This window comes from Chelmon rostratus, chromosome 11 (genome assembly GCF_017976325.1).
Source record: "Chelmon rostratus isolate fCheRos1 chromosome 11, fCheRos1.pri, whole genome shotgun sequence".
In the NCBI taxonomy this organism is placed as follows: Eukaryota; Metazoa; Chordata; class Actinopteri; order Chaetodontiformes; family Chaetodontidae; genus Chelmon; species Chelmon rostratus.
In genome coordinates this window covers 13,469,433-13,496,598 of record NC_055668.1, presented here as the reverse complement: position 1 = coordinate 13,496,598, position 27,166 = coordinate 13,469,433, and the positions used below count along the sequence as shown (strand labels likewise).

The 27,166-nt window shown below is 42.8% G+C and overlaps 1 protein-coding gene across 1 annotated transcript; it reads right to left on the bottom strand.

The window, feature by feature from the left end:
* Positions 1-452: 452 nt before the first annotated feature.
* On the bottom strand, positions 453-25,424 carry loxl4 (lysyl oxidase-like 4). The gene is made up of 15 exons (XM_041946819.1): positions 25,355-25,424; positions 23,841-24,187; positions 22,588-22,889; positions 22,290-22,504; positions 15,326-15,364; positions 14,586-14,799; positions 14,310-14,487; positions 8,928-9,082; positions 8,659-8,826; positions 8,054-8,216; positions 7,719-7,962; positions 6,541-6,656; positions 6,104-6,240; positions 3,316-3,427; positions 453-3,228 (listed from the first exon to the last, which is right to left on the bottom strand). The coding sequence occupies exons 2-15, from the start codon at positions 24,154-24,156 to the stop codon at positions 3,158-3,160; spliced, it is 2,430 nt and encodes an 809-aa protein (XP_041802753.1). The 5' UTR covers positions 24,157-24,187; positions 25,355-25,424; the 3' UTR covers positions 453-3,157.
* Positions 25,425-27,166: the final 1,742 nt, after the last annotated feature.

Below are 27,166 nucleotides of genomic sequence, written 5' to 3'. Positions count from 1 at the left end.
TTCCTTTCTAGACATAGCTGATTACTCCACCCACTTGTACCAGATTTGATATGCTTGAATTTAGCCATAATTCCTGGATACTTTGTGTATTTTTGTTACTGAAATGGTTCGGCGATTTCCTCAGTTCCCATGAGGGGCAGTATTTACAAAGGATTAAGTCACAGAAAATCTAACAGCTTGAAAGGGTTGTCTTTGGGTAGCCAAGTCATTTTAGGGGAAACCTTGTAAAAAACGTTCCAGTATTCCAGCAGCCGTTAAGTGTCCTGAAACCAAGAACCCAGAGTCCTTGAGTAACCAGTTTGGAGAAATTGCTCACATGTATCAGAGCAGGTGGAAGGAAAAGGCTGCTTCTTGATGCAGAGAAAACATTCAATTCAAAGCACTTTCTCATCAACAAATATTCTGCGGCGTCACAAATCGACAGCAAGAAAGAGGCAGGAAGCAGAGGACGGTTTAGTATGTGATGAAGTTTTATTGATTCACAGTAATGATGAATGAATGGCTTGTGATTTGTTCTGTAACTGAAACTGAAATTTGCTTCTGACTCAGCCAGTGTCTATCCAGTTATCCTAACTCTTCTCAAGGAAAAACAGAACCTGAAGATTTTACCTGCAAAATAAAACACGCGGGTACAGAATACTTTTTGTAATAGCACTGACGAAAAAAATAAAAATAAAAATACAGCTGCAGTTCATTTGGTGTCATCGTGAGTGCATCACAGCTAAAAGCAACCTAAATCACATCAAATGACATGTAATGTTTACTCTTTAGATGAGTTAAAAGTCCCTGAGAGCACAGCTTTCTATGAATGTGATTGTACATAAGCACCACGTAGCTCACACTCTCAGCTTTAAAGAGAAAGTAAAAGCATGACTGGCCATGGCAGACACTGTCCCAGTGCTGTGGGTACAAATACAGTAATGTGATGAGAGTGGTGAATGTGAACCAACTTAAGCTATGGAGTGATATATACTTTAAATAACACAAATAACAGACCATGGTAATATGTCAATATCATCTGTACACAAGCACAAAACAACAGAAAAGACATCAGCAAACAGTTCTTTTCGATCTCCTAACATTTGTATCTGCAAATTATTTCTTCATGGAGTCAAAATGATGAAGGCCCAGTGAGGAGGAAGACCATCTGCTAAAGAAACTAATGAAGTCTACGGTCGTCTAAATGAGTGACGTGTCCTTTTCCACAACGTGTTCTGGAAACTGTCCATTAGAAAACCATCTAAACACGTTTAACCACCCAGACAATAAGCCCAACACATCAAACACACAAGTGGGGTGAAACAGCATGATTAACACAAGTTCCATGTTGTAAAGAAAATGGAGTTGCATCATTGTTTGGTGCGGAGCTTAAAAGTTAGTAAAGACAGAAACAGTATATTTCAGCAAGCCCGGCTTCAGTGAAAATAAGGTCACTGTTTACGGTGTTGAAGCATGAATTGAGGAGTTTATTTTTTCTCCCAGACAAACATGTTGTTCTCGTTGGGGAGCTGAAAATGCCAGCTTGTGGTCTCTGCATGGCTGCCGACAAAAAGGCAGCTCTGGTAGTAAAAACTGTATGTCTGCATAAGTCTTTCTCCAAACTTCGTCCCCTTCCCTCCTTCTGTCGTACTTTCTCATTCATTCACTCGCCGTCTCCCTCGCTCAGAGTCTTTCCTCTTGTAAGGATGGAAATCCAGATTCTTGCTCTTTCCCTGATTCCGACAAGCAACAAATCCATAGCGTTTCTTTATAAAGCACATGCTATAGCCCTAACCTTAACCGTAACCTTAAGTCTAACCCAAACAGACGTAATTAAAAGGCTTTTTATATGCTCTCAAAACCCAGCCTGCCTGCCTACCACAATACTGTGGTTTTGTCATGCCGGTTCTCCCTCCCATCAGAGAGGCTGGAGGGGAAAACTGTACAGTTACAGTTGTTTTAATAACTGAAATGAATCAACAATTATTCATCTGCATCATGGGAACGCTCTGATGCCATGTTCTGTAACCTCTGCACAACATCACTTTTTCTCCCTGGTTAATTATGTCAGAAAAACAAAAAATATTCAGTACGGTTAGTCAAACGCTAGCTAACAAACTCTTTACTGAGCATGCTGTGTACAGTATGTGTGAAGACCATGAATAAATAAAGTTACAGCATAAATAGTACATTGTATATGAAAACTAAACACAAACCTTATATTTCACTTCCTGAAATGTAAAACATAATGGAGCATTTTTTTAGATAAACTCCCTAAAAAGTCAATTTGGTAGCTAATTAAAATGTTGGGGCAAAACTAGAATACTGATGTTTAAAAGATAAAGTGCTTTGTTCCATTAAAAATCATTTGACCTTTTCTTACCTACTCTAGATGAGAAGCAAAACTCTGGAGCACGATTTACGATGATTTTGTTCAAACCAAAGCAATTTTTAAAATATCTAATTAACTGTAAAAGGAGACTACCTGAAATGAATTATACAACACTGTTCACCTGAAATGTAGTGAGGTTAATATAATGACACAGTATTGTTACAGAGCACCAATATTGAAATAATGTAATGTACAAGCGGAAGTTACAAATGATTCAATAAGTAGAGAATTTGGGTGAAATAACACCAACAGAGCCAATTATAGTACGTTTTGCTACATGTGAATTAAATCAGAGACAGAAATTATACAAACTCACAATTTTTTTTTCTTTTTCCTCAGATTTTCATATTTTTGAGGCCGGGAATGAGATTTCCCAGCAGCACCGACTTCCCCATTGTCTTTGTGACAGATTAGTTATAGGTCTTTCATGTGTATATGTTTTGAATAACTAATTTAAGTTACTAATCGTCCACATTCACAAAAATCAGTATAGGTTGAATCGTTATCCAATACCTTTTTAACTAGAGTAAAAAAAACATGTTGAGCCATCAGGCACCTGCTCCGATCTTGTTGTCAATGGACTCTTTGCAATGGACGCTGTTGTAATATGATGCGCTTATGAATATTTTATCCACGTCTGCCAAGGAGATGAACAGGCGCCATTTTTGTGTGTTCTCCGTTATTGTGGGTCCTAAGGTCCCAAGGGCCTGGAGCCATCGACCTCAGCCCACCCTGAGTAGTCTCTGGGCCCCACTGGAAGGCCTTCGTACTGGGCCCTGGGAGGGGCTACACAAAGTTGTTGGTGATCTGCCTCTGGTGCTCAAAGAGGTCTTCAATCTCTGCACTGTATGCATCACCTGTCAGGGAAAAAAGAGTGAAACTATGAGTGACGGAGGAGGGGTGGAGATGAAGCAAGAAAGAGGAAGAGGCTTTTCTGTCCCCACCTGCATGGCATCCATACATGTACGCTCTGTGGCCGTCGTATTTGCACCGGCATCTCATGACATTGTTCATGAAGTCAGACTCAGCCATGTCCATTGAGGGGTTGACTTCCACCTGCAAAAACACACAACCATACTCATCATCGGTCGACAACAAGCACAGATTCAATATCACAGCAGCACACGTCTCTGACCTTCTGACCTGCAGCTGCGTACTACATCATCGCGACAAACTTTCATTAGGAAACAGGGAGAATTTATCACTTTGTTGTTCTCGCTTTAATCGAATACTGTATCTCCAGCTGGCCGGGCACATGGTCAAACAAGGAGTAAGTCTCCTCTCTCCACACAGTGAGAAAGCCATTTCAATAAAGACCAGTTGGATGTAAAATTGTTAGAGGGCCTGTTATTAAACAGCGGTATTGTTTTTTATAGTCAATCCCTTTCTCATCTATAAAAGGCTGGATGACTTTTCCATACAGTATTCCTATTTAGAAAGATTAATACACTATACCCTACGTTCTCATGGACTGATGTGCACTTGGTAGTCTAAGCATATGGACTGAATAAAACGCAGTAAAAACTTGTTTTCAGCATTTGTTCTGCAAAGCAAGGAACATGCTGGTAGATTAAGGAAAGCCCGTCGTAAAAACTACTTTATAACTTGCATGAAAACATGTAACAAAGATTCTTCTGCCCACACAAAACATGATAACTAGCAGCATAAGAGGTTGTGCAACTTTACAGCTGAGGTTCATGGAACGTGGTTATACCACAGTGCAGCCCCCAGCTTCTGCAGAGGAGAGATCTGCTCTGCTCCTCATACCGACACACTGTAGGTATGCAATAATAAGGAGCAAATTAACCTGAAATTGAAGACGGTTGCAATAGAGTTGTTATGCGTTGGCATGTTTATGTGTCTGAAATCAGTCTTATTCCGAGTGCTGCCATACACTGTACTAATAGTCTGTCATTTGCAGAGCAGCTCTATAACTGCTGATACAACCATTTTCTTAATCTGGTCTGGTGATAATACTGAGAAGCCATTTACTCTAATAGCTGCTCTGTAAACTGCTACACCCACTTTAAGTACATGTTACAAACAGCTACAGGGAGAAGAAGGCGAAGTACACGAAAAAAATAACTTTAAAAAACTAAGTGAATGCACAAAAACTGGTCTTTCTTAATTTTTCAGGGTAAATTACAGCGTTGGGCCAGAGCGTGTGAGGATTTTTCTGAGGGCTGGTTCGGTAGCAGAATGTGTCGCTCAGTGAGAAAGTGGCAATAAAAATAAAAACAGGGCAGGAGGAATTCCTTGGTGGCAAATTAGCCATTCCTAATGGAAGGGGGGACTTGCTGCCGTTTGACTAAAGGGAGGCAATAGTTAATCTGGGTAATTGCTGTGTTTCATTAGCAGTGGGTGGTTCAAGGGTAGGCCTGCCGAACCTTTCTGTAAAGCCCAGGATCAGAAAAGTCAGGCATCATCTGCACTTTACTGGATAAATGAAAGAACACAGCAGAGCATTGCTGTAAAAGATGTTTTCCAACTCTGCAGCCTTGGTGAATAACTAACTCCCTGCTTGGCTTACTTTCTTCTCTCTCTTGTTCTTCTCAGTTAAATTCTGTTATGTCCCCTTACTGCTGGTCTCCTCACATGACCCCAACCTTTTCACATTCCAGCTCTCCATTTCTCTCCTCCTCTATCATTCATTCCTTCTCTCCGCCTCCACATTGTGCTGCAGCAGTGTGCTACTTTATAATCACACCCTGCTAAACATGCTTAAAATACATCCAGTCGGCACATATGATATGTTTACGAGTAAATTAAATAAATCCATCTTCAGCAGAGCAGAGAAGTGTAATTACAAACATTGTGACCTCTCAGACAACAGCAGAGCTTATCAGACAGCGAGTTACACTGCGACCGTTGCGAGGTAATTGGCAGCATGAGATCTGAGGACGGCTACATGCCACAGTGTAGTCTGAACTGGAAATGCAGGATAATGGGAGATGGAGTCCTTGATGTGTTTTAGAGCGGCAGCCACAGTGACTCGACTGATTGACCCTGGTCAAAGTAATAACAGGCAGAGGACTGCTTGAGGTGATGACTGTGATGAGGCAGGGTGTACTGAAATAGATGGTAACCTCACGAATCATGAGGAAGTCCACCTTTAGAGCCTGTGAATCTTTTAACGGGATATTCGGCCTTAAAGGAATAGTTAAACATTTTGGAAAATATCTTATTTGATTTTTTTGCTTTTTTTCTTGTGTTAGAAGAGAAGATTGATTGAGCACTTTCATATTTATATATAAAATAAAAAAGACTGAAAACAGGTGAAAACAGCTGGCCTGGCTCTGTCCAAATGTAACAAAATCCACCTACTAGCTCCTCTAAAGATCAATAATTTTCATATTTAATCTTATTTGTTTAATCTGTACAAAAACAGCAAGTGCAAAGTAAGTGTTGTCAACATAACTGAGACTTCAGAAGACAAGACTCCAGGAAGTTACTGAAGCTGTTTGTAGTCTGTGCTAAAGTAAGCTAAGCTAACTGGCTTCTGGCAGTAGCTTCATATTTACCGTACAGACATGAGAGTGGCTTAAATCTTCTCATCTAACTCTTGGCACAAAAAAAACAAAACAAGCAAAATAAGCACATTTCCACAAACGTCAAAGTATTCCTTTAAACCAGTCAATGCTGTTTGATTTTTGTGGTGTATAAAAAAAAAAATCTTTGAAATGCACCCAGACTGCAAAGAGGAGACGTGAGGAAGATAAAAAGACTTCTGACCTGGAAGATGTAGTCTCCTGGCCGTACGTCTGTCACATCAATCCACTGACAGTCGATATCGTGGCGGTACGTATCCCAGCAGCCCACAGAGATGCCCTGATCACCCATGTTATAGCAGGAGAACCGCTTCTGCAGTCCTAACACACACACGCACAGCAGCAACATTATCAATCACCACATCAAAGCTCATTTAATGCTCAGCACTCCCTGTTATTTTTCAGAGCCGTCAGCTTCCTGGACATGAACGTTTCTTTTTCACGAGTTATTTCATACATGATATAACAAGTAAATGGGAGTGAACGAGCAGCAGCAGCTGTGATCTAATACATTAAACACGAAGTAAAAATAGCTATAGCTGAAATATTGCTATTAATTTCCTGTCACTAATGGGAAGGAGTGTTTTACTGGGGCTCATGAGTAGTGGTGAACGGCGTTACCATCGGGGCAGTACGTGTCCTCCAGACAGAAACTGGCCTTGTGTCCCTCTGCGATCCTCGTGCCATTCAGAGTCAGCAGGTCGTAATGGGTGAACACCTCGATGCTGTGATAGTGCCTGGGACGACAGAAGGGAAAGTCCAAGTGAGAGCGTGTAAGTGTGTGCGTCTGTACGTCCATGAGTGTGTGTATTTACGCCAGCCGAACACTGGCTCCCTATGGCTGGTAGCCGAATGACCTCACTGCTCGAACATGAGCGTGGGTGTCACCGTAACACCTCTCACAGGAGCTTGTTTTAGCGCCAGCTTGGTTGAGCTGTTTACTCATTCCGAGTGAATGGAGGGCTTTGAAACACACACCCATAGCTCTGATGTGTTGTTGTAACAAACTGACCTTGCGTGGGCCACCCTGTCCTTTGTATTACACCCGCCCTGTGGTAACTGGACCGGTTCAACCGTCATTTCCACAGACACGTGCTGCAGCGCGGCTAATGAATCAGAAGAGATGACAACACTGTTTCGCCCCCCCCCCCCCGGAACTCACTGGGACACATCTCACACAGCCAATACTGTGGCCTTCAAACGGCTCCTTCTTCCCTCATGACGACAGGCCTGAAAGTGCTCTCGTCATCTGGCAAGAAACTAACTTACTGGGGGGAGCAAACCAAGAGGTAGAGTGGAATGTGTTAAGAGCAGACCTGGGGACAATATTTCATCTATTTAAAGCAAATGGACAAAATGCTGCTGAGGCCTGGTGACAGACAAAGGCTCTCGTGTTTTATGCCCGTGTTGCATGCTACCTGCGGAGCCCTCGTCAAACCATATGTGCGCTGGCGCACAGATCACACTTCAGCATGTTTTCTTTCCTGCTAGCAATTGAATGCAATTACATTAAATATAACTCAAATTACTCAGCGTGGAGGGAGCTATGTCATTAATGCACGTACAAGCAATTTCGTACGAGGAACAGGTGTTTGTCAGAATATTTTCGACAGCCTCTAAAGACCACAGTTTACCCGTGTCCAGGACACTCTAAACCACAGTTTTCCCAAAAAACACTTAGAATGACCACAGGGGCAACCGCAACATCCCACAAATAGTAAGTATAGTATAGTATTAGTCTTTCCATTGCAATAACCTAAACACCTAAGCAATGTAACACCTACATAAACTCGTTCTACCTGTGACACTGGTGCCACGTCCAGCTCTCTCTTGTTGCTTTGGGTCTGAAATCGGACCGACCAAGGTTCATGATGCGGGAGGAGAAGCGCAGCAGGCGTCGGTGGCCATAAGGCCAGTTCATCCTGGCAGCAGACGAGGACAGACAGTTCTCCTCATTGGCACAGGTCAGCAGGTGGAGGGGTCGGTCTTCCAGGTAGGCTGTCTCCTGGACCAGCTGGGCATCCAGAACGAGGTCAGGTGCAGCTGAAGCGGGTCAGATGTGAGAGGTTAGGAGTCACACAGATTTAGAAGCAGCAGAGGAGATGGGGAGCTGCGGGATGATGGCTCGACTTACTGTCTGAACAGCTGACCCCAGCGGCCTTATTTCCACCTCCTCGAGGACAATGCACGTGGTTGTTGCGGCGACACTGTTGAATCGAAAACTCTGTGCCAACACAGTGAGTTCCACTGAGAATCAGCTCAGCTGCATTCGGGTCACCGGACCAGTACCAGGTCTCCTGTCAATGGGTGGGGGTGGGGGTGGGGTTACAGGACATCAGGTTTTCTATCAATGAGCAGTATCATAGCTCATTGTCCACCACAGTGAATACAGGGGCTGTGACTATGGATTTGCCTCCATGTGTTCATTTGTTTAAACATCTTTTGTTTGTTTTTTCATCAATAACTCAGACACTGCTGATGGGATTTTGACAAATCTTGGAGGAATGATGCGCCTGACCACTATTGTCTGACATTTTTTAAATGACACTAATTGGTACAGAGGTGGGAGTGCTAATTTGTTTGTTCCATCAGGACGTGATGTCCATAACTTAAGACACCGATGATCTGAAAAGCTGCTTATTGTATGATGAGTCATTTTAAACAGATTACTCAGGTTAAGGGGTGGGGCTTACTGCCACCTTGTCAGATATGAATGTTGTGTTGCTAGAGGATTGTTACCTGGTGAGCGCTGGCAGCAAAGCCCAGGCCGAGCTGTCTGCATACCACCATGGCCTCGTTGATGCCCCAGTTCTCACTACAGACAGTGCCCCAGCGCTTACGACCCCCGACCTCCATCAACACCTCCACACGGCCTTCTGATGCCACTCTACCACCAGCAAGCCGCACCTGGCAATCCATTAGAGTAAAGGGATTAAATGGAGATTGTGGCGATTTGCTCTCGGTGAAAGCTGGTATGTGCACGCCTTGTGATCGCGTGGTTTTCATACCGTGTTCTCTATGCCAGTCTTGGGGACGTTACAGCGTACTGAGGCATCCTGACTGTGTTTGAATGTCCATGGTTGGACTTCCTGGAAGTAGCAGTCCAAGATGGAGCGCTCTGACCCCATACACTGGACACTGTTCATATGGATAGGTCCCGTACCTGAAGAGGGAGGAGGGGATGTGGCAGATTTAAAGACTACGCTGATAAAAAATAAAGCAGGGAAAACACAGACACCAGAAGAACATGGACATAACTGTAGGGCAATATTTCATGTGCACTGTTTGGAGCCGCCCACCAGACACAATAAGATTAGCAGACTTTATCACGCGAAGCGCACACACACATGCACGGCTCTTTATTTCCTTTTAAATGTTCTTTCTCTACTTTATCACAAAACCAACAATGAAAAGTTGTCATGACAAACACCCCTGCAAGCCAAGCAGAAGAACCACCAACATCTACTTTGGGAATCTGTCACACCTCATTTCTTTCATTCTGTTGCTTTAGGCACAACAACAACAACACTGTGTGTAGTCCGCCACCCTGGGTGAGCAAACAAGACCAAATCTGTCTCAACAAAAAAGACTTTCACTAGTATTCATTTGTTTAAAACCATATAATCTCTAAACAACATAGAAAATGGTGGAAAAAAGGCTTCAGATTTTGTGAAAGGAACAGCTGCTGATATAATGACGGCAGCATATGAACACACAGAACAAACTATGGCTTCTGTGTTTTCTTAAAACAAAAGGCACCAACAGCAAACTTGGCAATGAGGCTGCATTGAAATAAACACAACCAAAGCCACTAAAGCTGGGGGAAAGAGAGAAAAACCAAGAGAGAAGGGCGAAAAAGAAGACGACTGAAATGGTCGGGACCAGATTGCAGCCAAACCCAATCTGTCTCTGTGTTGGTTTTGGGAGATTGTAGGCCTGCCTCCATGCTGGTCACCAAGTGTGGGTTCACGCGTATGAAAGAGACACATCCAAACCACTTCCTCTATCTGTATGGTAAAGGCCACAAACTAGATCCAAACTCCCACTGTTTAAGTTATCAAGACAAACACGGAGCCAACTTGAGGGATCCTCAAAATGAACAGTGACATGTTGTATTTAAACTCAAGTTCTGGTAATCCACGAAAACCCAAAATAAATTCCAAGAAACTGGCCACACACACACACACACACACCCACATACTTAACATGCACACATACACACATAGTACAGGCATTCAGGGTCTTTTACTCCCTTATGTACGTGTAGTACATTACACATATATCCACTTCACAGGCAAAATTACACAGTAAAATAACAATGTTGGTCAAGACAGGAAATAGAAACACTGTCCCTGTAATTTAAATCAGTGATGATGACGATAAACGTAATGATGATGGGAGTTAGACGGCTGGCAGATGGAGTCTGAACAGAGCTTAGAATATTTTCTTCTCCCTGACATTAATTTCCAAGAACTTCAACATTAAATGTCTAAGATTGACAGCAAATACAACCATGAGAGCAACACAGGGGTATAAAATAAATGCGGTAGCTTAAATTCAGTATTTACAAGTGTTATAATTAGAATTGGCAAATGCCACAGGTCATTTGGACGGATTAGAAAATTGACTTTAGAGGATGGAAATAGGGTTAAATTGGTCGCATTCTTGTTGAGAATAGCACAAATAGTTGGTTAGCGGTTACAAGGGAAACCCGGTTCTTTTCCTCTCTGAAATTACGCTCTGTTTTAGGAACATTAATGCAGTGTGTGTAGTGTTTTTCTTTCCATGGAACGTCTCTTTCTATGCCTCTGACAAAAACTTCTGTCATCAGGGAGATCTGTGTTTTGCCCAGCTGAAAACTAAAATCCAGTAGGTTTCTAACTAGATCTGCCTGCCTGTGGGCTTTTAGATGCTAGAAGTCAACCAGCATCAATATTATATTTCCTTTGTCAACAAGATTTCAAAACTGGCTAACAATTTATGAGGTGACACTTCACTTATCCCAGTGGAGGGTAATGTGGCTTGTGTGTGCCTGTACATCACGCTTGCAGGTAAGTGCATATGTGCAAGCAAGCGTGTCAACAAATCTGATGAGTAAGACCACATCTGCAGCCAGAGTCTCTGACTGGCAGACTCCACCACCCTTTGCAGCCCCCTAGCCGACTGACCGCAACTTTTATCATATTATCATGTTTGATCATCGTAAATAATTCAATGCTCTCATGTTGGGTCCTCATGCTGCAGACTGCTGACTGAAAGATTTATAGGCGCCATCTATCTCAAAATGTTGCTGCCTTTTCAGATCCAGTGATTTTAAAGAGAAATTAACTTGCACAACTGAAAGAATTGTACAAATCTATGTTTTAAACAAATCACCCTCTCAGGACATCTTTCTCAGTGAGGGTTTGTTCTATCAAAGAGTCTAACTTAGGCCTTTTCCAACGACATATTGGCCTGTGTTTATGTGGCCTTCGAGCACATGGAAAATTATATGTCACAGTAAAATGTCTAACAGGCTGCATGTTATAGAAACGAAGCTGTGAGAGGACTTGATGTCCAGTCAACCAGCAATGGCAGCATGTATGACTGATGAGAAGGGAGAGTACTGTACTGTGTCTGTGCATGTAGATGGGTGTGTATATGTAAGTACATGTATGGAAAGTGAATTTTAGTTGTGCGAGGACAATAACATAGCGTTACGTCTTGGCCAAACAAACAGGCTGCTGGGTGAAGGTGAATACAGATCTAAAGGTGATCAAAAAATACAATCTCAGCAAGTCACATCACTGGTCTCATTGCTCTGAAACAGCTGTGCCAATCAAAGTGACGCCTGTTTAACAAATGGAGAGATGCCTGTGCAGAAAATCATATTTTTGAGTGGATGGTGCAGAGAAGCACACAGGACCACAAATCTGCAGCCAGAGGCAGATGGTGGTTTTTTAACAGTTAATTAGTACAATGATGACAGAAGGAAATAATAAAAAATAGTCTGGTGAAGCAGTTTATAAGATTGCATCAATCCAGTGCTATTTCAGTCAGAATTCTGCTGTATTTCATGTTATAAATGGTTCCATCATAACTTAAAATGTGACACGCTGAATTCTTTTTAAAAGGAGGCTGTGATGCCTGACACAGGATTGATCTGATGCCTCTCACAAAAATGGGTAGAATACCAGTCTGATGTGAGAAGAGGTGTGTGCAGTTATTCTGGAGCAGCCTGGTTTCATTTCCGTGTAATTTAAGAGCTAAACACAGTGGACGCTGTGCGTAGTGCCACTGCACTTGGGCGCAGCACCTCTCAAACCAACTTCAGTGCAGCAACTGATTGAAGAGAGTTTAGCTGAAATTGCTGATTCACATTTTAAGCATTATTACCTTATTTCCACGCATTTACTCCAAGCATTTAGTTTGTTGTTGAAATAATCAACAAAGTCAGACAGAGAGCCAGAAACAGACAAAAGTCAAAATAACAAAAGTCAGTTTATGTCTCTGTTTGCACCTCTCATCTCACCTGTGCACCGAGTGCTCTGTGCTGGGCACCAAAATACCACACCGGCACGCAAAGCCAATTTTAAGGTCAGGAAAATATCACACAAAAATAGGGCCAAAAGTGACTAACCCAGGAAGCATGGTATAGGAAAGCTGCATTTTCAGGAGCAAGACAGAAGTAATACCACATAAAAGTACAGGGCAAGCCTGCCATTTGTCGAGCCAAATAGAGCCACATCTTAACGTTTAATTCTGAGACTGATTTTATCACAGACACACACACACGCACGCACACACACACAGTCTTGTGTCTATAACCACTACTTGCCTAAACCTAACCCTAACTCTAACCTTAACCCAAGTCTTCAACTTAAAATGTGTTGTTTACATTATGGGGACTTACGTTTTGTCCCCATAAGGAAGGCGAATTCTGACAATGTGACTGTGTAAACAGATGTATGTCTCCACAACATGACTAACACATGGCCGCACACATACAGACACACACAACTATACAATAGCAAGCAGTAACCTCCAAAAACTTCTAAAAACTGTAGTTCCTCAAATGGCCAGTTGGGGCTGGCTGGCTCGTTGAATGGGGTGAATTTTTATATAACTCACTTGTTTCAATTATATCAAAGCCTACGGTTATGCATAATTATGGGCATAGCCGCTTTGAGTGACGGTTAGCCCGAAGGTTTCAATAACCAGGCTTCACTCAGTCTGCCTCAGCTCCACCCACACTCCACCTCTTTGCCCATTTTTGGATTAGCCAGGAGTTTGGTGGAGTCAGGCACTGCCAAGATGGTGACAGCTGGAGCCACTGTCACTTAGCTTCACAATGGCTCTGGTCCATGTTTTACACAGTCTATGTACAGTGCATGCTACCACTTACACACTTGGACATACACAAATGTAGCTTTGTGGCTAGATCAGGGAAAACCTATTTCAGGTAGAAAACTGCAAGCTTGTTGGTCTGTTTTTGTCCCTCATAATTAAACACCTCTGCATCAGATAGCTGGAACCATGACGAAACTGAACACTGATCCCAACGACTAAAGGTGCTGATTGAAACCAGATGAGAAGGGGTATGAGGCCTGGTGCAAAATAAGTCCCTTTAGAGGAGGAACTAAACCAGATTGAGTTCTGTTAGACTCATGAAAGGAGAAAGGTACCATAAATGTATACATTATGAGGTTAAAAAGTAAAAGGGACTAATCCAACACATACAAAAATATCCTTTGTATGATCAGCTAAACCAGCAGACTGTCATCCCACATTTCATCTCGATCAGCATGATTACAGACTACAGCCTAGCCTGAGACGTGGGGAAGCCGTTCTCACATCTTGTAAGGGTGGAGACACCACTGGCGCAGCTGGAGGCTGACTGGATCTGTGCATCACCAAAGCTGGAAAGTTAAAATCGAGGAAAGAAAGACCACAGCACTCAGTGAATGAATGAAAAGCTTGCGTGAAGATGGCAAGATCATGTCTGTGGATTTAGTTACCAAATGCCAATGTTAACCACCGTAGCTTATAGTATTACAATTTGTGTGAGAGTGTGTGTGTATGCACATTTGCATGGTGTTTGGGCAGCTGCTAGGCCTGGCGCAGTACTCATGTAATCACAGCTGGAGATACTGCAATCAACACATTTGCAGCTTCACAAGGTAACATACACAGACAGACAAACACACAAGCCCATACATTATCTGATCAGGCAGGGCAGACGGGTGCGGCGTCTAAGATAAGCAAAAGATAAGCAAAACGCTGCATGACGTATGATAAACACATTCAAAGCCAATTGCAGACTCAAAACAACTAGATTAAATGTTTTCCAGAATTTCCAGTTAAGTTGTGTGAAAGTCTCTGCTCTGAGCAACAGCACTTCTCTATCTCACCTTGACCCATAAAGGCTCCTTGCAGGGCGTCCTTGGCAGTACCGAAGCCCAGTTCTCTGCAAACCACACTGGCTGCTGTTCTGTCCCACATGTGATCCACGATGGTCCCCCATTTTCCTTCTCGGAGGACCTCCACGCGACCCTCGCCCAGCCTGGGGCCGGCCTTCAGACGCACAGGCTGTACAGGGCAGCAAAGGGAACATAACTCAGCTTACACACAGTTCATAAACACACTGTAAGACTGTGTTTGTGTAGCTCTAACTTTATCAATCTCACCACAACTGGATATGGGGCCTGAGGTCTTCCTGAGGAGATGCGAGAAAACTGAGGTCCTGGTACACACTTCACCACTGCATGTCTCCCGTTCTTACAAGGGGTGGGACTACGGGGGATTGACAGCTGAGCAAGGCACTCTGACAGGGTGTTTTCAGTGCCCCGACAGTGAACCTTTTCTACCCAGAATCCCTTCTTCTTTGACATGAGGCTCAATCTAGAAAGAACAGAAAGTTTTTTGGTAATACATTCTTAAAGCCTCTGACAACAATAAAAATGAAAGAAAAAAACACACTTAGATATTGTTTATTATGAGTTTATCACTCTAAAAACTCTAATCTGCCTCATCAGGACTGTGTGGGTTTGGTTTGCTTATACTTGACTGACCGTGCAGGCAACATAAGCAAACAACCACCCAGCTTACATCACACTTTGATTCAAATGTGCTAAACTCTGATTGGTGCACGGAAATGGATCATTTGTGACATCATTGTTTTCCAACAGGGCTCCGCCCACTTCAAATCAGACAGAAAAGAAAGGACAAAAAAATCTAAATCTCATGACAATTTTTACAGAAATTTGCTTCTTCATGTTGGACCCCAGCACTCATAATAAAAAGCTGATTGAGGAAATAAGTTTTCAGGGCCTTTAAATGAAGTTCAACTCATGAGGTCTGCCAGTATCTCACAGTGTTACAAAACAAGAAAATATGGCAACATGAGGAATAAATGTATTTATATTACCTTGTTGAAGGATCTGCAACCTTGGTATCCCATATTTTCCTGTAAAAAAAGCAAACCAAAGAGCAGAGATGGATGTTAGTTCTACCAGATACGTATATTTGTTGAGGTTACCGACACAGACATATCACCCTGTGAGGTGACCCGGGTGACCAGTTTCTCATGTAGAGAGGTAGTGACTGTAGGATACGCTGTAACATCTGCTGTTTGTTTTATATGTAACCTGGCCACACAGGAGGGATTTATGCCTCAAACACATACAGAAAAGTCATCTTACTGGGGTACTTGGCAAAGACTTTAAATAGTTACAGCTGAGATGCTGGCTTTATCAAAAAAATGAATCATACACCTCCAAATAGAACTTTTGTATATAAAACCAGAGTGACTTGTGCATGAGACTTTGCGGTGAAAGTAAAATCAGGCATATTGATGGCGATGACTGGTATAATTTAAAGAAGAATGCACTGCTCTTGTTCTCTTTCAGCAACTTCACTTTCCATCTCTCTTTCTTGCTTTATAGGTTCAGTAACATATATTTCCATCTGTACAGTGGGCTGCTTGTTTATGTGTAGAGTTGCCAGTGTATCATGTTGCTGAACTACTTCCTGTCACCAGCACAAGAATAAATGTTCAACAGGAATGTGCTGCTGGGTAATTTTTATCCAAATTACCCATATTTACATTGAATAAAATGTATTTGTCTTTACTTGTTGAAATGTAAATAACTACAGGATGCAAGAACTATAAAAGGATTTAAAAAAAGCAATATATTTTGAACCATGTTGTTAACCTCCCAAACCACACGCTAGCCAAAAAAATCATGACATTCAACATCAATGATGTACAACATTTCTGGGAAAACAGGGTTTGACCAAGCACGATATACAAACAAAAACTCTGGCACTACGCTGCGCTGCACGTCCGAGAAATGCCAGAACCAAATAAAGATTTATGCAGCAAGTAGGCTGGCTTACTCGGGAGAGTGGTGGAGAGGAAAGCCTTCTGTTCTCTTGGCAGACACGCAAAGCAGACATGCCACACAGACCATGCCAGGACATCCTCAAACCACTGCGAAGTGCATGCACCATCACCGACATTCACATCAATTACACCAAAACACTCAGAGACACACACGCTACAGCCTGACTGATGGTTCAAAGGCCTGACAAAAAAGTTGTGTACACTACAAGTGTTGCTGGAGTTTTGCCCTCTTGAGACTTTTCTCCATGCAACCATCCATGGAAATAGGGTGCGTTGTGCCAAGAATCCCTACATATTTTAAACAGCTCAGTGTCAGCCATATATCAGCCTATTGGTACATTATATCAGAGATATTCTGGTGCCAACAATAAGACAGTATATAAAACACTTCCTGTTCATAATGAATTAGGTAATTTAGAGATTAACACGTATTTACACCTTGATGGCAGCCCTGACGCAAGGCGACCTGACCATAAGGAGCAACTTGGGGTTCAGTGTCCTGCACTTCAACATGTGGATCATCCACCAAATGTCCAGAATATGTAGCCCTTGCTGTTTATTATTGGCTCCACTTACAAGTGGCATTCCTCAAAATGAGCTGGTGAGGTGTAGCTAAATTAAATTAAACATCTTGTACAGCCCACACACAAACACAAGTTTAATCTCTGTAAAGCTGTACAGCATGGCAGCACAAGTGTGGGAGACTTAAATGCTTTTCATTTTCGTGGCTACTGACACATTAAGAAAAAAAACTTCAATAAAAAATGTTGCAATACTGATTTCAGTGGCATTCCCCTTTAAAGAAACAAATATGTCTCAGGATATTTACATGAAAGCGCACGCAGGTCAATATTTGCATTTCTGACACGAGCCTTTGCAAAACAAACTGAGGATGCAGGAATGAAGAGAATCATTGTCATTGACATGATGTTATGTAGACGGCTGTGTGAAGTCATGGACTGCTGACTGAACACTTTCCAAAATCACATAACAACTTGTTTCCTGATGTTGTAAGACGTAAATGAGCCAGAAGAGACCTCTCATCAAAAACATTAGCATTTGGTAAGGAAAACAAGTAAACTTTCATTTCAGCAAATTTAGCAAATAGAGGCATTTTGCTAATTTCAGATGCTTTTTTTAAAATAACACTCTTCAAATGGACTTTATGTCATTTCTCAGGGTCATTTGAAGCACAAATTAAGCTCTGAGGAGCTCAATGAAGTGCTTAAACTATGAACATCTGTAAATGAAATCTCAGTAGCTTAAATAGCCTTTCAAAGCTATACCAAACATTTGACTTGATGCAAAAAAAAAAACAAAAATCCCATAATTTTACATCACGTGCATGCCTCTAAATAAAGCCGCGTGCGATGTCACGAGACTTGCTGTAAATTGGGACACATTGTATAGAATTTAACACTTATTCTTTACGGTGTCTTGAATTACGCTTGTAAAATATCTTGAATGTGTCTACCATGTGGCTCTGCAGGAACATATCATCGGGGATAGACAGTGAGGAGCATACACACACACACACACATTTTCCCATGAGGCAAACACGTCTGTGACTGTGACCTCACCACAGACCAATCAGCTAACCATTTTCCCTCTTCAGAAACCAACAGGACTACTACACAGGCTATAAATGATTGCTTCAGGTCTTTCATTTGACTGAATTACGGCACTGTTTGTTAATAAATCTTCATTCAAGAAATATAAAATGCATTAATGTCACTTTTCTGATATATAAAATCAACTAAGCAACATTTACGTCTTTCACTTAGTTATGAAGGGTATAGCTATCATACATATACAGATGCAATGAACAGACAGTCTCAGCATAAGTTTGCTTCCACCTCGCTCAGTCATACAGTGTATCCAGCACTTGTTGTGGAGCCAAGAGAACAGAGGCTAATGATAGGGAGTCCCACCCGCCTGTTAAAAGACAAGCATTACACCACTGTTTGGGTTTCATCACCCTCACACTGCTCACTGGCTTCATTTTTAAATATCACTGTAGCTTTTGTTAATTTAAAGATGCATGAAAAGTGCATCTTAAAAATGAATAATAAAAAAATCAGGGTGCAAATCAGATTTTAGAAATTCCATTTGCACTACTGAAGGTATGTTCTGAGCTGTTCTTACCGCAGGGAGACCTTGTTTTAATAGTGAAGAGTATTTTCTTGCAGCAGGGAACATTTTGTCAGGGTAAAAACCTTAAGTATAATCACAAGTATAATAAGTATAATAATTTAAGTATAATCTTTAACTTTATTTGGCTCCTTTAAAATAAATTCATGATTTATTGCTGTGAAAATGAGAAATGCTGACCCTTTCACATCCTATACAGGGATACTGAGAATGCTAAAATATATTACCATTAAACTTTGGTTTACAAGATGCTTACCCTGTGGTATTATTAGGTCTGTTACATGGCATTAAGGTGCATGAAAATATTTTTAGCTGGACAAGAAGTTATTGTAACAGTGGACCTAATGATCAGCTAAAGAAAAATGAAGAAAAAGAAACATATTATTTCTCAAACAGAGCATATTGAAGCCAAAATGAAATAATTTTGACAATTTAATTTTGCCCTACATTGGGCATCTATGAAAAGGATCTTGCTAAATATTTCCATACTGCCCGCAGTGAACTGATAAAAATTGCTTCAACTCAGTTCTGAAAGCTGTCCTCCACAGTCTGTTCTGGGCCACAAAAATAGCCACTGGCATGCATACAGAAATTAAAAGATGGTCAAATAAATTATAGAGACGGTCACTGAGGAAGATCACATAGACATCAGACAGGAAAACCAGACTTGGTCACAGAAAATGTCACCCAAAAGCCTGAAAATGATACCCTCAACATAAGAAAATTTTCGTCTGAAACATAATTAAACATAAAATGCTGGTTAAGTCCCCAAATCACTACGGTGACAGAGGAAGACAGACAGCTGCTGACACAGCGGGCTACGCTGCAAACTGCAGCTGTAATTGAACATATTTCACACGAGCAAGCGAAAATCTGGCTCCTCTGCTGCTCTTGTTCGTTCTCCCCATCTCCTCTTTCTCTTGTTACTCTCTTCCTCCTCCTTCACCAACTCTGTCTTACTCCCTCTCTCTCACACACACACGGCTATAATTGGGGGTGTTTTTTCACTCTCAGCAGAAACCCCGGAGAGCCTTGGTCATGACCAACCTGTAATTACAGCATCTTCAGAGTCTCGTCCAAGAGACACAGGGAGCCGAGAGACATGGCACGGTCCGGGATTTCTAAGAATGGACTGAGAGACTTGGAGCAAGGTGGTGAAACGGGGGGGGAGTGTCACTGGCTAAATTTGGATAAACCATGCAACACAATCCTGAGCTTTTCTGGCAACCGTGGAAGTGAAAGATGTTACATGAAAACTGAACATCATATTGTCTCAAACCCAATTGTTTCTCTGTGACACTAGGCGCATTTTGTAATTATAATTACAGTGAGTGCAATCCTTACAATTACCCCTAAGTCAAGGCTGAAATAGCATTACCTGAATATCCAGTACTCTGCCGGTTATATACAAACATCCCAATACAATAGCAAAGGTAGGGTTTCATCCTGATTTTAGAAACTAAATACTGTTAGATAACTCGAGTGTATCACTGGCAGCTAGGAAGCATGTGTGCACCTAGAACCACTTTGAAGTCAAAAACACATGTTGGGAGACAACAAATACCCATCTGTGGAGATAGAAAACAGGTACAGATTTGGAAACAAACACATCATGGTGGTTCAGACCAGTATAGCTGCTGGGGCTGCAGCAAAACACCAGGTCATACCCGGGACAGGCAGACCGGGGTGTATGAAGTCAGGACCGCTTCTAAGCCAGAGCCTTATAATTTACACGCACAATAAAAAAATCAACACAATAGCACATGTTTGCCAAAACTTTTCACTGTACATTTATGAGCAGACAAGCTGGATAAACATACTATATATATGCTATTGTTAAAGTTCCCTTTCCTTGACCTTAGAGGGAGATTTAAAAAGAACATCCTGAAACAGCCAGTGAGCATATTCCCTGCAGGCATCACTCCAAGCCCTTCAAGCTACAGCAGCCCTGTCCTTCTCTCTCCTCTTGGTGAGCCGCCAGATCTCTCATGTTGCAGTCTTACAAATCTGCACATCTAATTCCTCACTCAACTATTGCTCGTACTTCTCACCTCCTGATATTCGCATTTAGTGGCGAACCTGTGCTGCGATAGAAAATCGAAAAAGAGGCACGAAATGCATCACACCTGCAATGCGGGGAAGCCGCGCTCTAATAAATGATCCTGTACAGATGGTGTACAGAGTCAGGCCGGGCTGTTCAACGACACCTCATTCTTTTATTACTGAAGATATGAGGTCTGATGATGCCCTCCTCCAACAATAGAATCCAGTTATAGCGTCACTGTGTTCTCAATAACACAGAGTTCAGGGAAGATTGCTTAATTCAAGTGCAATGCAGAAATACTTTGTGAGTCATTGTGCTTCAGTAGGGGCAGTTTGTAAAGTTAATAAAGTTAGAAAAGTCTATAAAACAAATAAGTTAGCCCTCAACAGTTTCAGCATTTCAGTAGCACCAAGAATCTAGCACCTACAGTACAGAGCAGATGTTGCGGTCTGTCGCCAGTTGAGTCAGAATAACCCCGGCCAAAAGAGGGAAGGAATAGCTAAACTGTGAATCACCTAAAGCCGGCAGCTCTCCAGCAGCGGGATCCAACTGGGTCCCCCTTCCACTGAGGACAGCGAATGGTCAGACACTATTCATTCTTATAATAGCAAAAGAGCAATTCTGTGCTAATGTGTGGTCCTCCTGTGGTTTAAGAGCAGAGCCTTCCCAAAAACCACTGTCAGTGTTTTTTTTTTCAGTGGGAGGAGAAGCGGTGCAGATCTGTGTCAAAGGGGCGAACGAGACACCTAAATATAATGCGTTTAAGCACAAGTCTAACTGGAATGGTGTTAGAGGGAATAAGGGTAAAGACATGTATATGCTGGGATGCGTATCAAACTTCACCGCTTGTGAAAAGGAACGCAGCCAGGCTAGCTGTTGTCCCCTGTTTCCAGTCTTTATGCTAAGCTAAGCTAACCAGAACTGTATGTATTTTCTCATTTAACTCTCAGCAAGAAAGCAAATGAGTGCATTTCCCAAAATGTCAAACTATTCCTTTAAGTAGACCCCGAGAATCAAAATGTGCCAAAAGTACCAAAACCAGGTTTTGGATACTTGATCATTCTTACTTATTTGTCCTCAGAGTTTTCCTGATTTTAGAGTTTGCTTTATTTAGGAAAGTTCTGTTTTGATTACTTTGCCTTGTGGGGGAGCGGGATGTGAAAATGAAGAGATGCACCGCTGACTCGAGCCTGCAGAGGCTGCCCTGCCAATAAGACGAGTGGCTTCACAAAGACGCTCGTCCCGCTCTCCAATAGCTACCTCTGTCTCACACATGGTATCGATGGGAGAGTTAAAGCACAATCAGCAGTGATATTACACCTCGGCATGGGAATCTAAAAGTTAAAGTGGGGCTGTTTGTCTGAGAGCTGCAAGCTGAAGATAACATCAGAGAGAGAGTGAGAGAGAGGTAATGAGGTGAGCAGAGGTGATTTGCCTAGAGAGGGGTGTAGAGAAAGGGCAGTAGAGAGGGGACAGGGATCCCTTTATCATCATCCTGAGTCTGAGGAAGGGAGGGGAGAGCAAAGGGGGACACGCAGAAGAAGTGGCTGGGGGAGGAAGATAAGCCCAAAAAAGGCCTTTACTCATAGTGGCTCTGAAAGGGATGCCACTGTTGTTTTTCATTCTCCAGGATGTGTTTTTATTTACTTAACAATGGGATGCAAGGCATAGCATGTTAGTATGCTGCCCTTTCAAACTACAGTCGACAGTGTTTTGTTATCTAATAATTTGTGTTCATAAAGGTGAATTGTGTTGCTCTCAGTGCAGCTAGCAGGGAAAATTCATACTCACTTGTATGTTCTGACATTGTGCTTGGTAGCCTCTGGAAAGCCGAGCATCCCACACACAACCCGGCTGCTGTTGAGGCTCCAACCCAGGTCACAAACCTGCCTCCACCTCCCAGCATGCTTCACTTCCACCACACCCTCCGTGATCAGGCTCTTTCTCTTGGTAGCCATGAGGATGGGACGAAGACGGACCTCTTGGATTTGCACCTTACTGTGACCCTTGGGGAGGATGCGCATCACATCCACCGTTATATGTCTTTCTAAGCAAAACATGGAAATGTATGAGAAGTAAACTGCTGTACCTGGTAGTGGTGGTGTCTTTGGAACCTGGGGTTCTCTTGTGGGTGTCCGTTTCCATAATAGCCATATCCTGGATGCCCACGGGAGGACACAGGGCCCTGCCACTGAGGTGCGGGGCTGCCGTTGGGCCTGGTGGCGGTGGTGTAGCCTCTGCTGACTGTCTGATCCAGCCTGCGCTCAGTGGTGCAGACCACCCCCAAGTCTTCAGAGTGTTTACAGTCATTCACCCCCCAACCGTTGTGTTTGCAGTCCTTCAAGGACTTCTCTGAGCCATCACACTGTACATTATCCATCCATATTGGTCCTTGAGGAAGGATGAACAAATAATTACTTAATTCATTGTGATTTTCATTGATTGTTCAACAGACAGACTGGGGCAGTGCATCTACACTAGGGCTCGAATCAGTTCCTAAACACCTAACACTTGACTTTTACTGGCACGCTGATTTAAGGTTGCACCTTAGCGGCATGTAGATACACGGTATTTTACAAGGCAGGGTCCTGTAGATCCTGCTCCCTGAATCCACTCAACCTTCTCTTTAATTTGGATTTAAAAGCAGCAGTAAAGAACGTACATAAACCACAGCAAGTGTTGCACAACTCTGGCAAGCGAATGCTGTCATTATTCCGAAACAAATGCCCTTTTTTGGCCCATATATCTGCTCAAGCAGCCTGCCAGGAGACCTTAACGAGGTGTAGACTCCAATCCCACAACAAGTTATCTTTGTCACTTTATGATGTTAGTTATTTTGGATGTCTTAATTGGTTGACTTTTCGTAAGGCCATATGCATACTTTGTTGTGGGGCAAGCACATGACTGAATAGAAGTTTTTGGAAGAGACAGGTTGGACAAACTGACCCAATATGGCTGCCTGCCAATGAGTATAAAACACCTTAAATCTAATAAATGAATATGTTAGTCTAATGGGCCTTTTATGAGCATGGCTGGAAAAGCACAGGTGTAATTAATACAATTAATAATGGCGCTGGTCCAATTAAGTATGTCAGTAAAGTTTTGTCAGTGAGCCAGAATGCAAAGTGGCAAAGCTCTGAAACTGGAAAAGCTAAATGGGCTGCAGCCCTTATTAATATTATTAATTACACCTGTGGCTTTCCTGCTTTGTGAACAAGATCTTGAACTTCCTGACAGTTTGACTTAAGCCTAAAGGGAAGTAGTGACATATGACCTTTCATCAGAATCAGTCATGCTACCAAAAGTGGCTCCACTGTAATTTGGTACAGGAAGTGCTCTCACCCGCTCCTTCTCCATATTTGGCGCTGTGTGCCCACGTTATGCCGCCCTGGTAACCCAGCTCTCGGCACACCACGTTGGCCAATTTGATGTCTACTTGATCGTCGCAGACGGTCCCCCAGGTGTTGTTGTGCAGCACCTCCACGCGCCCTTCGTTGGGCTCTCGCGCGTAGTTGCCCGCCAGACGCACCTTGGCGGCTGGCGCGCGAGGCGCCCGGCGCTGAGAGGACGTGGTCCGTCGCGGTTCAGCGCGAGCGGGACAGGAGAGGGCCAGCACCAGGAGGAAGAGGAGAAAGCTCAAGCAGAGGGTGCGGGTCATCGTGACTGAGAGGAGGGGGGGGGGGGTCCGTCTGCAGGTGAAGGTCGAAACACTGCGTGAGTCAGCTTGTTCTGCTCACGAAACTTGACCGTGTTGCACGTCATTTTATTCGCTTCTGTTAAATTGACCAGTGGAGCCATTTAGCTGGCTTGTCACTTAAGCAGCCAGTTTAGAGCTGCAGGCTAATTTCCTCTTGATGAGAAACATCTATCATCACTTCTAGACACATCCTGAGACTTAAACTACTGTGCATTAAGACTGAGTAATTCCCTTTAACACAAGTCAATCAAACAGCCAGTAGGGAGCCGCACAGGCCTGAATATTAAACGGCCCAATGGTGACATCCTCTGGACAAAAGAGTCCAGGTGGCAGAATCCAGCTGCTGGTATGCACTTCACTGTTATCAAGAGTGGTGTATGTGAGACAGTTGTCATTGCAGTGGTAGCTTATCTGCTCACAATCAGAGAGATAAAAGTTGTTTCAGAGTCCCACATTTGATTTTAATCACTTCTTGCAGTGATGCAATGGAAGCCTAAACACATGAAATGAGGGCTTTTCACTCATGTCAAACACAGGCATATAATTAGAGCTACACCGGCTCACTTTTGTATTGCAGTTGGCGTGAATTACTATTCCCCCAAGGCTAAGCAGACAGAAACAGGAGGCAGGTTTTAACTGGAGGTTAACAAGGGATACAGGCAAACAAGAACGCAGTGGTGGAGGCAGACGCCGAAACAGTAAATCACTGCAGGCCACAGGACAACGCTGAGCATAAAATACACAAAATCTGTTTGTCTACTGTGATGGTGAAATTACAAAGCAACAAACCAGCGACAAGCACAGAGATGGGCCTCAGTAAATCATGGTGGGAAAATGTAGCTTGTAATGCCGTGAGTACTTATATACTTGTTTTGTTACTGCTTAATGCAGTGTAACAACAAAATATCAAACAGCAAATATTTCCTCTAAATGTTTTAAGTTTGGCAGCACTATAGCTAACAGTTGTTTATTTATTATTATTAATCTAGTTAAAGAATCCAGAGAAGAGAGAAGCATCTCAACCCTTAAAACACCTGTTACTCATGCACTCAGATGCATATATATACTAAAAATAAATAAAAATAACAGAGAAAGCAGGTGAAAATAAAATATTCTTTACCAAGAAAAGTGTAAAAGGAGGAGGTGAAAGTTCACTCACCTGGCAGGCAGAAAATGTTTGCAGTGGTGGCCGTCACTGGCAAGGGGAGAGTGACTGAGTGAAGGAGTGTGTCTACTAAATGCACTCCTTAGTCAAACCTCCCTTCTTCCCTCCTTCTCCCTATATCCCTCCCTCCCTCCCTCCCTCCCTCTTTCCTCCAGTTCTCTCTTTCCCTCTGGGCACCTTTCTCTCATATAGAGGCTTTGATTTAATTCAAGTGCTGAAATGTAAAGCTGGTTTATTACATTGCAACCTAACTTTCATATAGATAAAGTTCCTATAAAATCTAAAAATATCAAAGTAGTGGGTTCCCTCTGTCGATGGGGGATTTGTTATTTTGGGTTCCTTTCTTTGCTGACATTTGTAGAACTGTGGAGGAAAACTTTTAAGCACTGCTGAATGAGCTCTGAGATGCAACACGGGGCAGATTAATGAATCAGACGGTGAATGTTTGAGAAATTAGTCTCCAGCAAACACAAGACTCATCAATTTCAGGATGGGATGTTTAATACCTCCGCAGAAATGGACGTCGTACATTATAAAAACCCATTTTCATGATTAAATCAAGTGTTTCTCTCTGATTGGGCCTCTTTACACCTCTCTCCTCTGATAGGCTGAACAGCTGAGAGCCTTACGAAACATTGAGAGCAAAACGTGTGTAAATGTAACCAACATGAAGGACTCAGAATAGTTTCAAACACCAAGTTCCAAGTGTCTTAAAGAAGCTCCCTATACCACAGGGTAGATATTTCCTTGTTGAGATGGCCGCAAACCACCAACTCCAAAATAGGCCCAGCCTCACCGTAGCCATGGTGAACGTGACTGATGAGAATATACCATACTGCCCAGGAGTGCATTACTGGAGTCTAACCTGTCATCATGGTACAGAAAGCATGAACATTTAACTAAGCAGTGTGGATCCAGATCAAAAAACGAGGAAAAAGTCCTCCTTTCACGGCCCTCCAGCCCAGGTCACTTCAGTGCTCAGTCCTGATCCCACTAAGATCCCACTAGATGTCTACCCAGGCCTTTCCACATGTTTGGAACTTGTTTATTTATTTTTCGAGTCATTTCGGGAGGATTTGGGACAAATTTAGCATTTAGCGGGCCGTTTCTGGCCTCGGGGTGTTGTGTTGATAAACTGTATTTCAGTGTTCAAGTAAACCTCAGCGGGCACCTTTTTGAGGCAGCGAGGTTTATTCATAGACATGAAAAATTACAATCATGACTTGGGGAGGTAGGAACTGAAACATTGACCACGGCCATAAAAACACTCACGTGTGGAGCCGAGTTCTAACAGGGTGCAAAAAAAAAAATCATACGCTACATATGTGTGTATTTGTGTGCACACATGTAGACTTTGAAGCTGTAATTGAGATGTTTGTGTGTGCAAGTGATGGTGCGACTGGGTGGCAGGATGGTGGTCCCTCCCTGACTGGTAAACCCGAACAGGAAGAGCAGACCCCCTATTACTGGGGCCAAATCAGAGGGATCTCCAAGGCCGACAGGGAGAGGAATGAGAGATGTGTGAGAAAAAAAAACAAAAACGGAAAGGAAAAGGGGGTTTAAAAATATAACTATCATTGGTTTCTGTGACATCCTTCCATTATAACTTGACGCACTGTTGCACGTCAGACTAATTAAACTAGACTAGACAGGTGTCTCTGCTCGGGTGCAAATACTTAGCAGCTCAGTGGGGGGGTGTGTGCCAGTGAGAGTGCGTTACGAGGTCTCAGAGGGCTCACAGGGCTAAGAGTATCTGAGCGAAGCAGCTCTCTGTGGCAGATCTCTCTCTCTCTCTCTCTCTCTCTC

What these genes read in the sequence shown, in the direction of transcription:
- loxl4 (XM_041946819.1), bottom strand. Translation starts at nt 24,156, where the DNA reads ATGACCCGCACCCTCTGCTTGAGCTTTCTCCTCTTCCTCCTGGTGCTG. An exon ending in GTTGCAGATCCTTCAACAAG is followed by an intron (nt 14,800 to 15,325) that starts GTAATATAAATA and finishes TGTTCTTTCTAG; the next exon opens with ATTGAGCCTCATGTCAAAGA. An exon ending in TTGCTGCCAGCGCTCACCAG is followed by an intron (nt 8,217 to 8,658) that starts GTAACAATCCTC and finishes ACCCATTGACAG; the next exon opens with GAGACCTGGTACTGGTCCGG.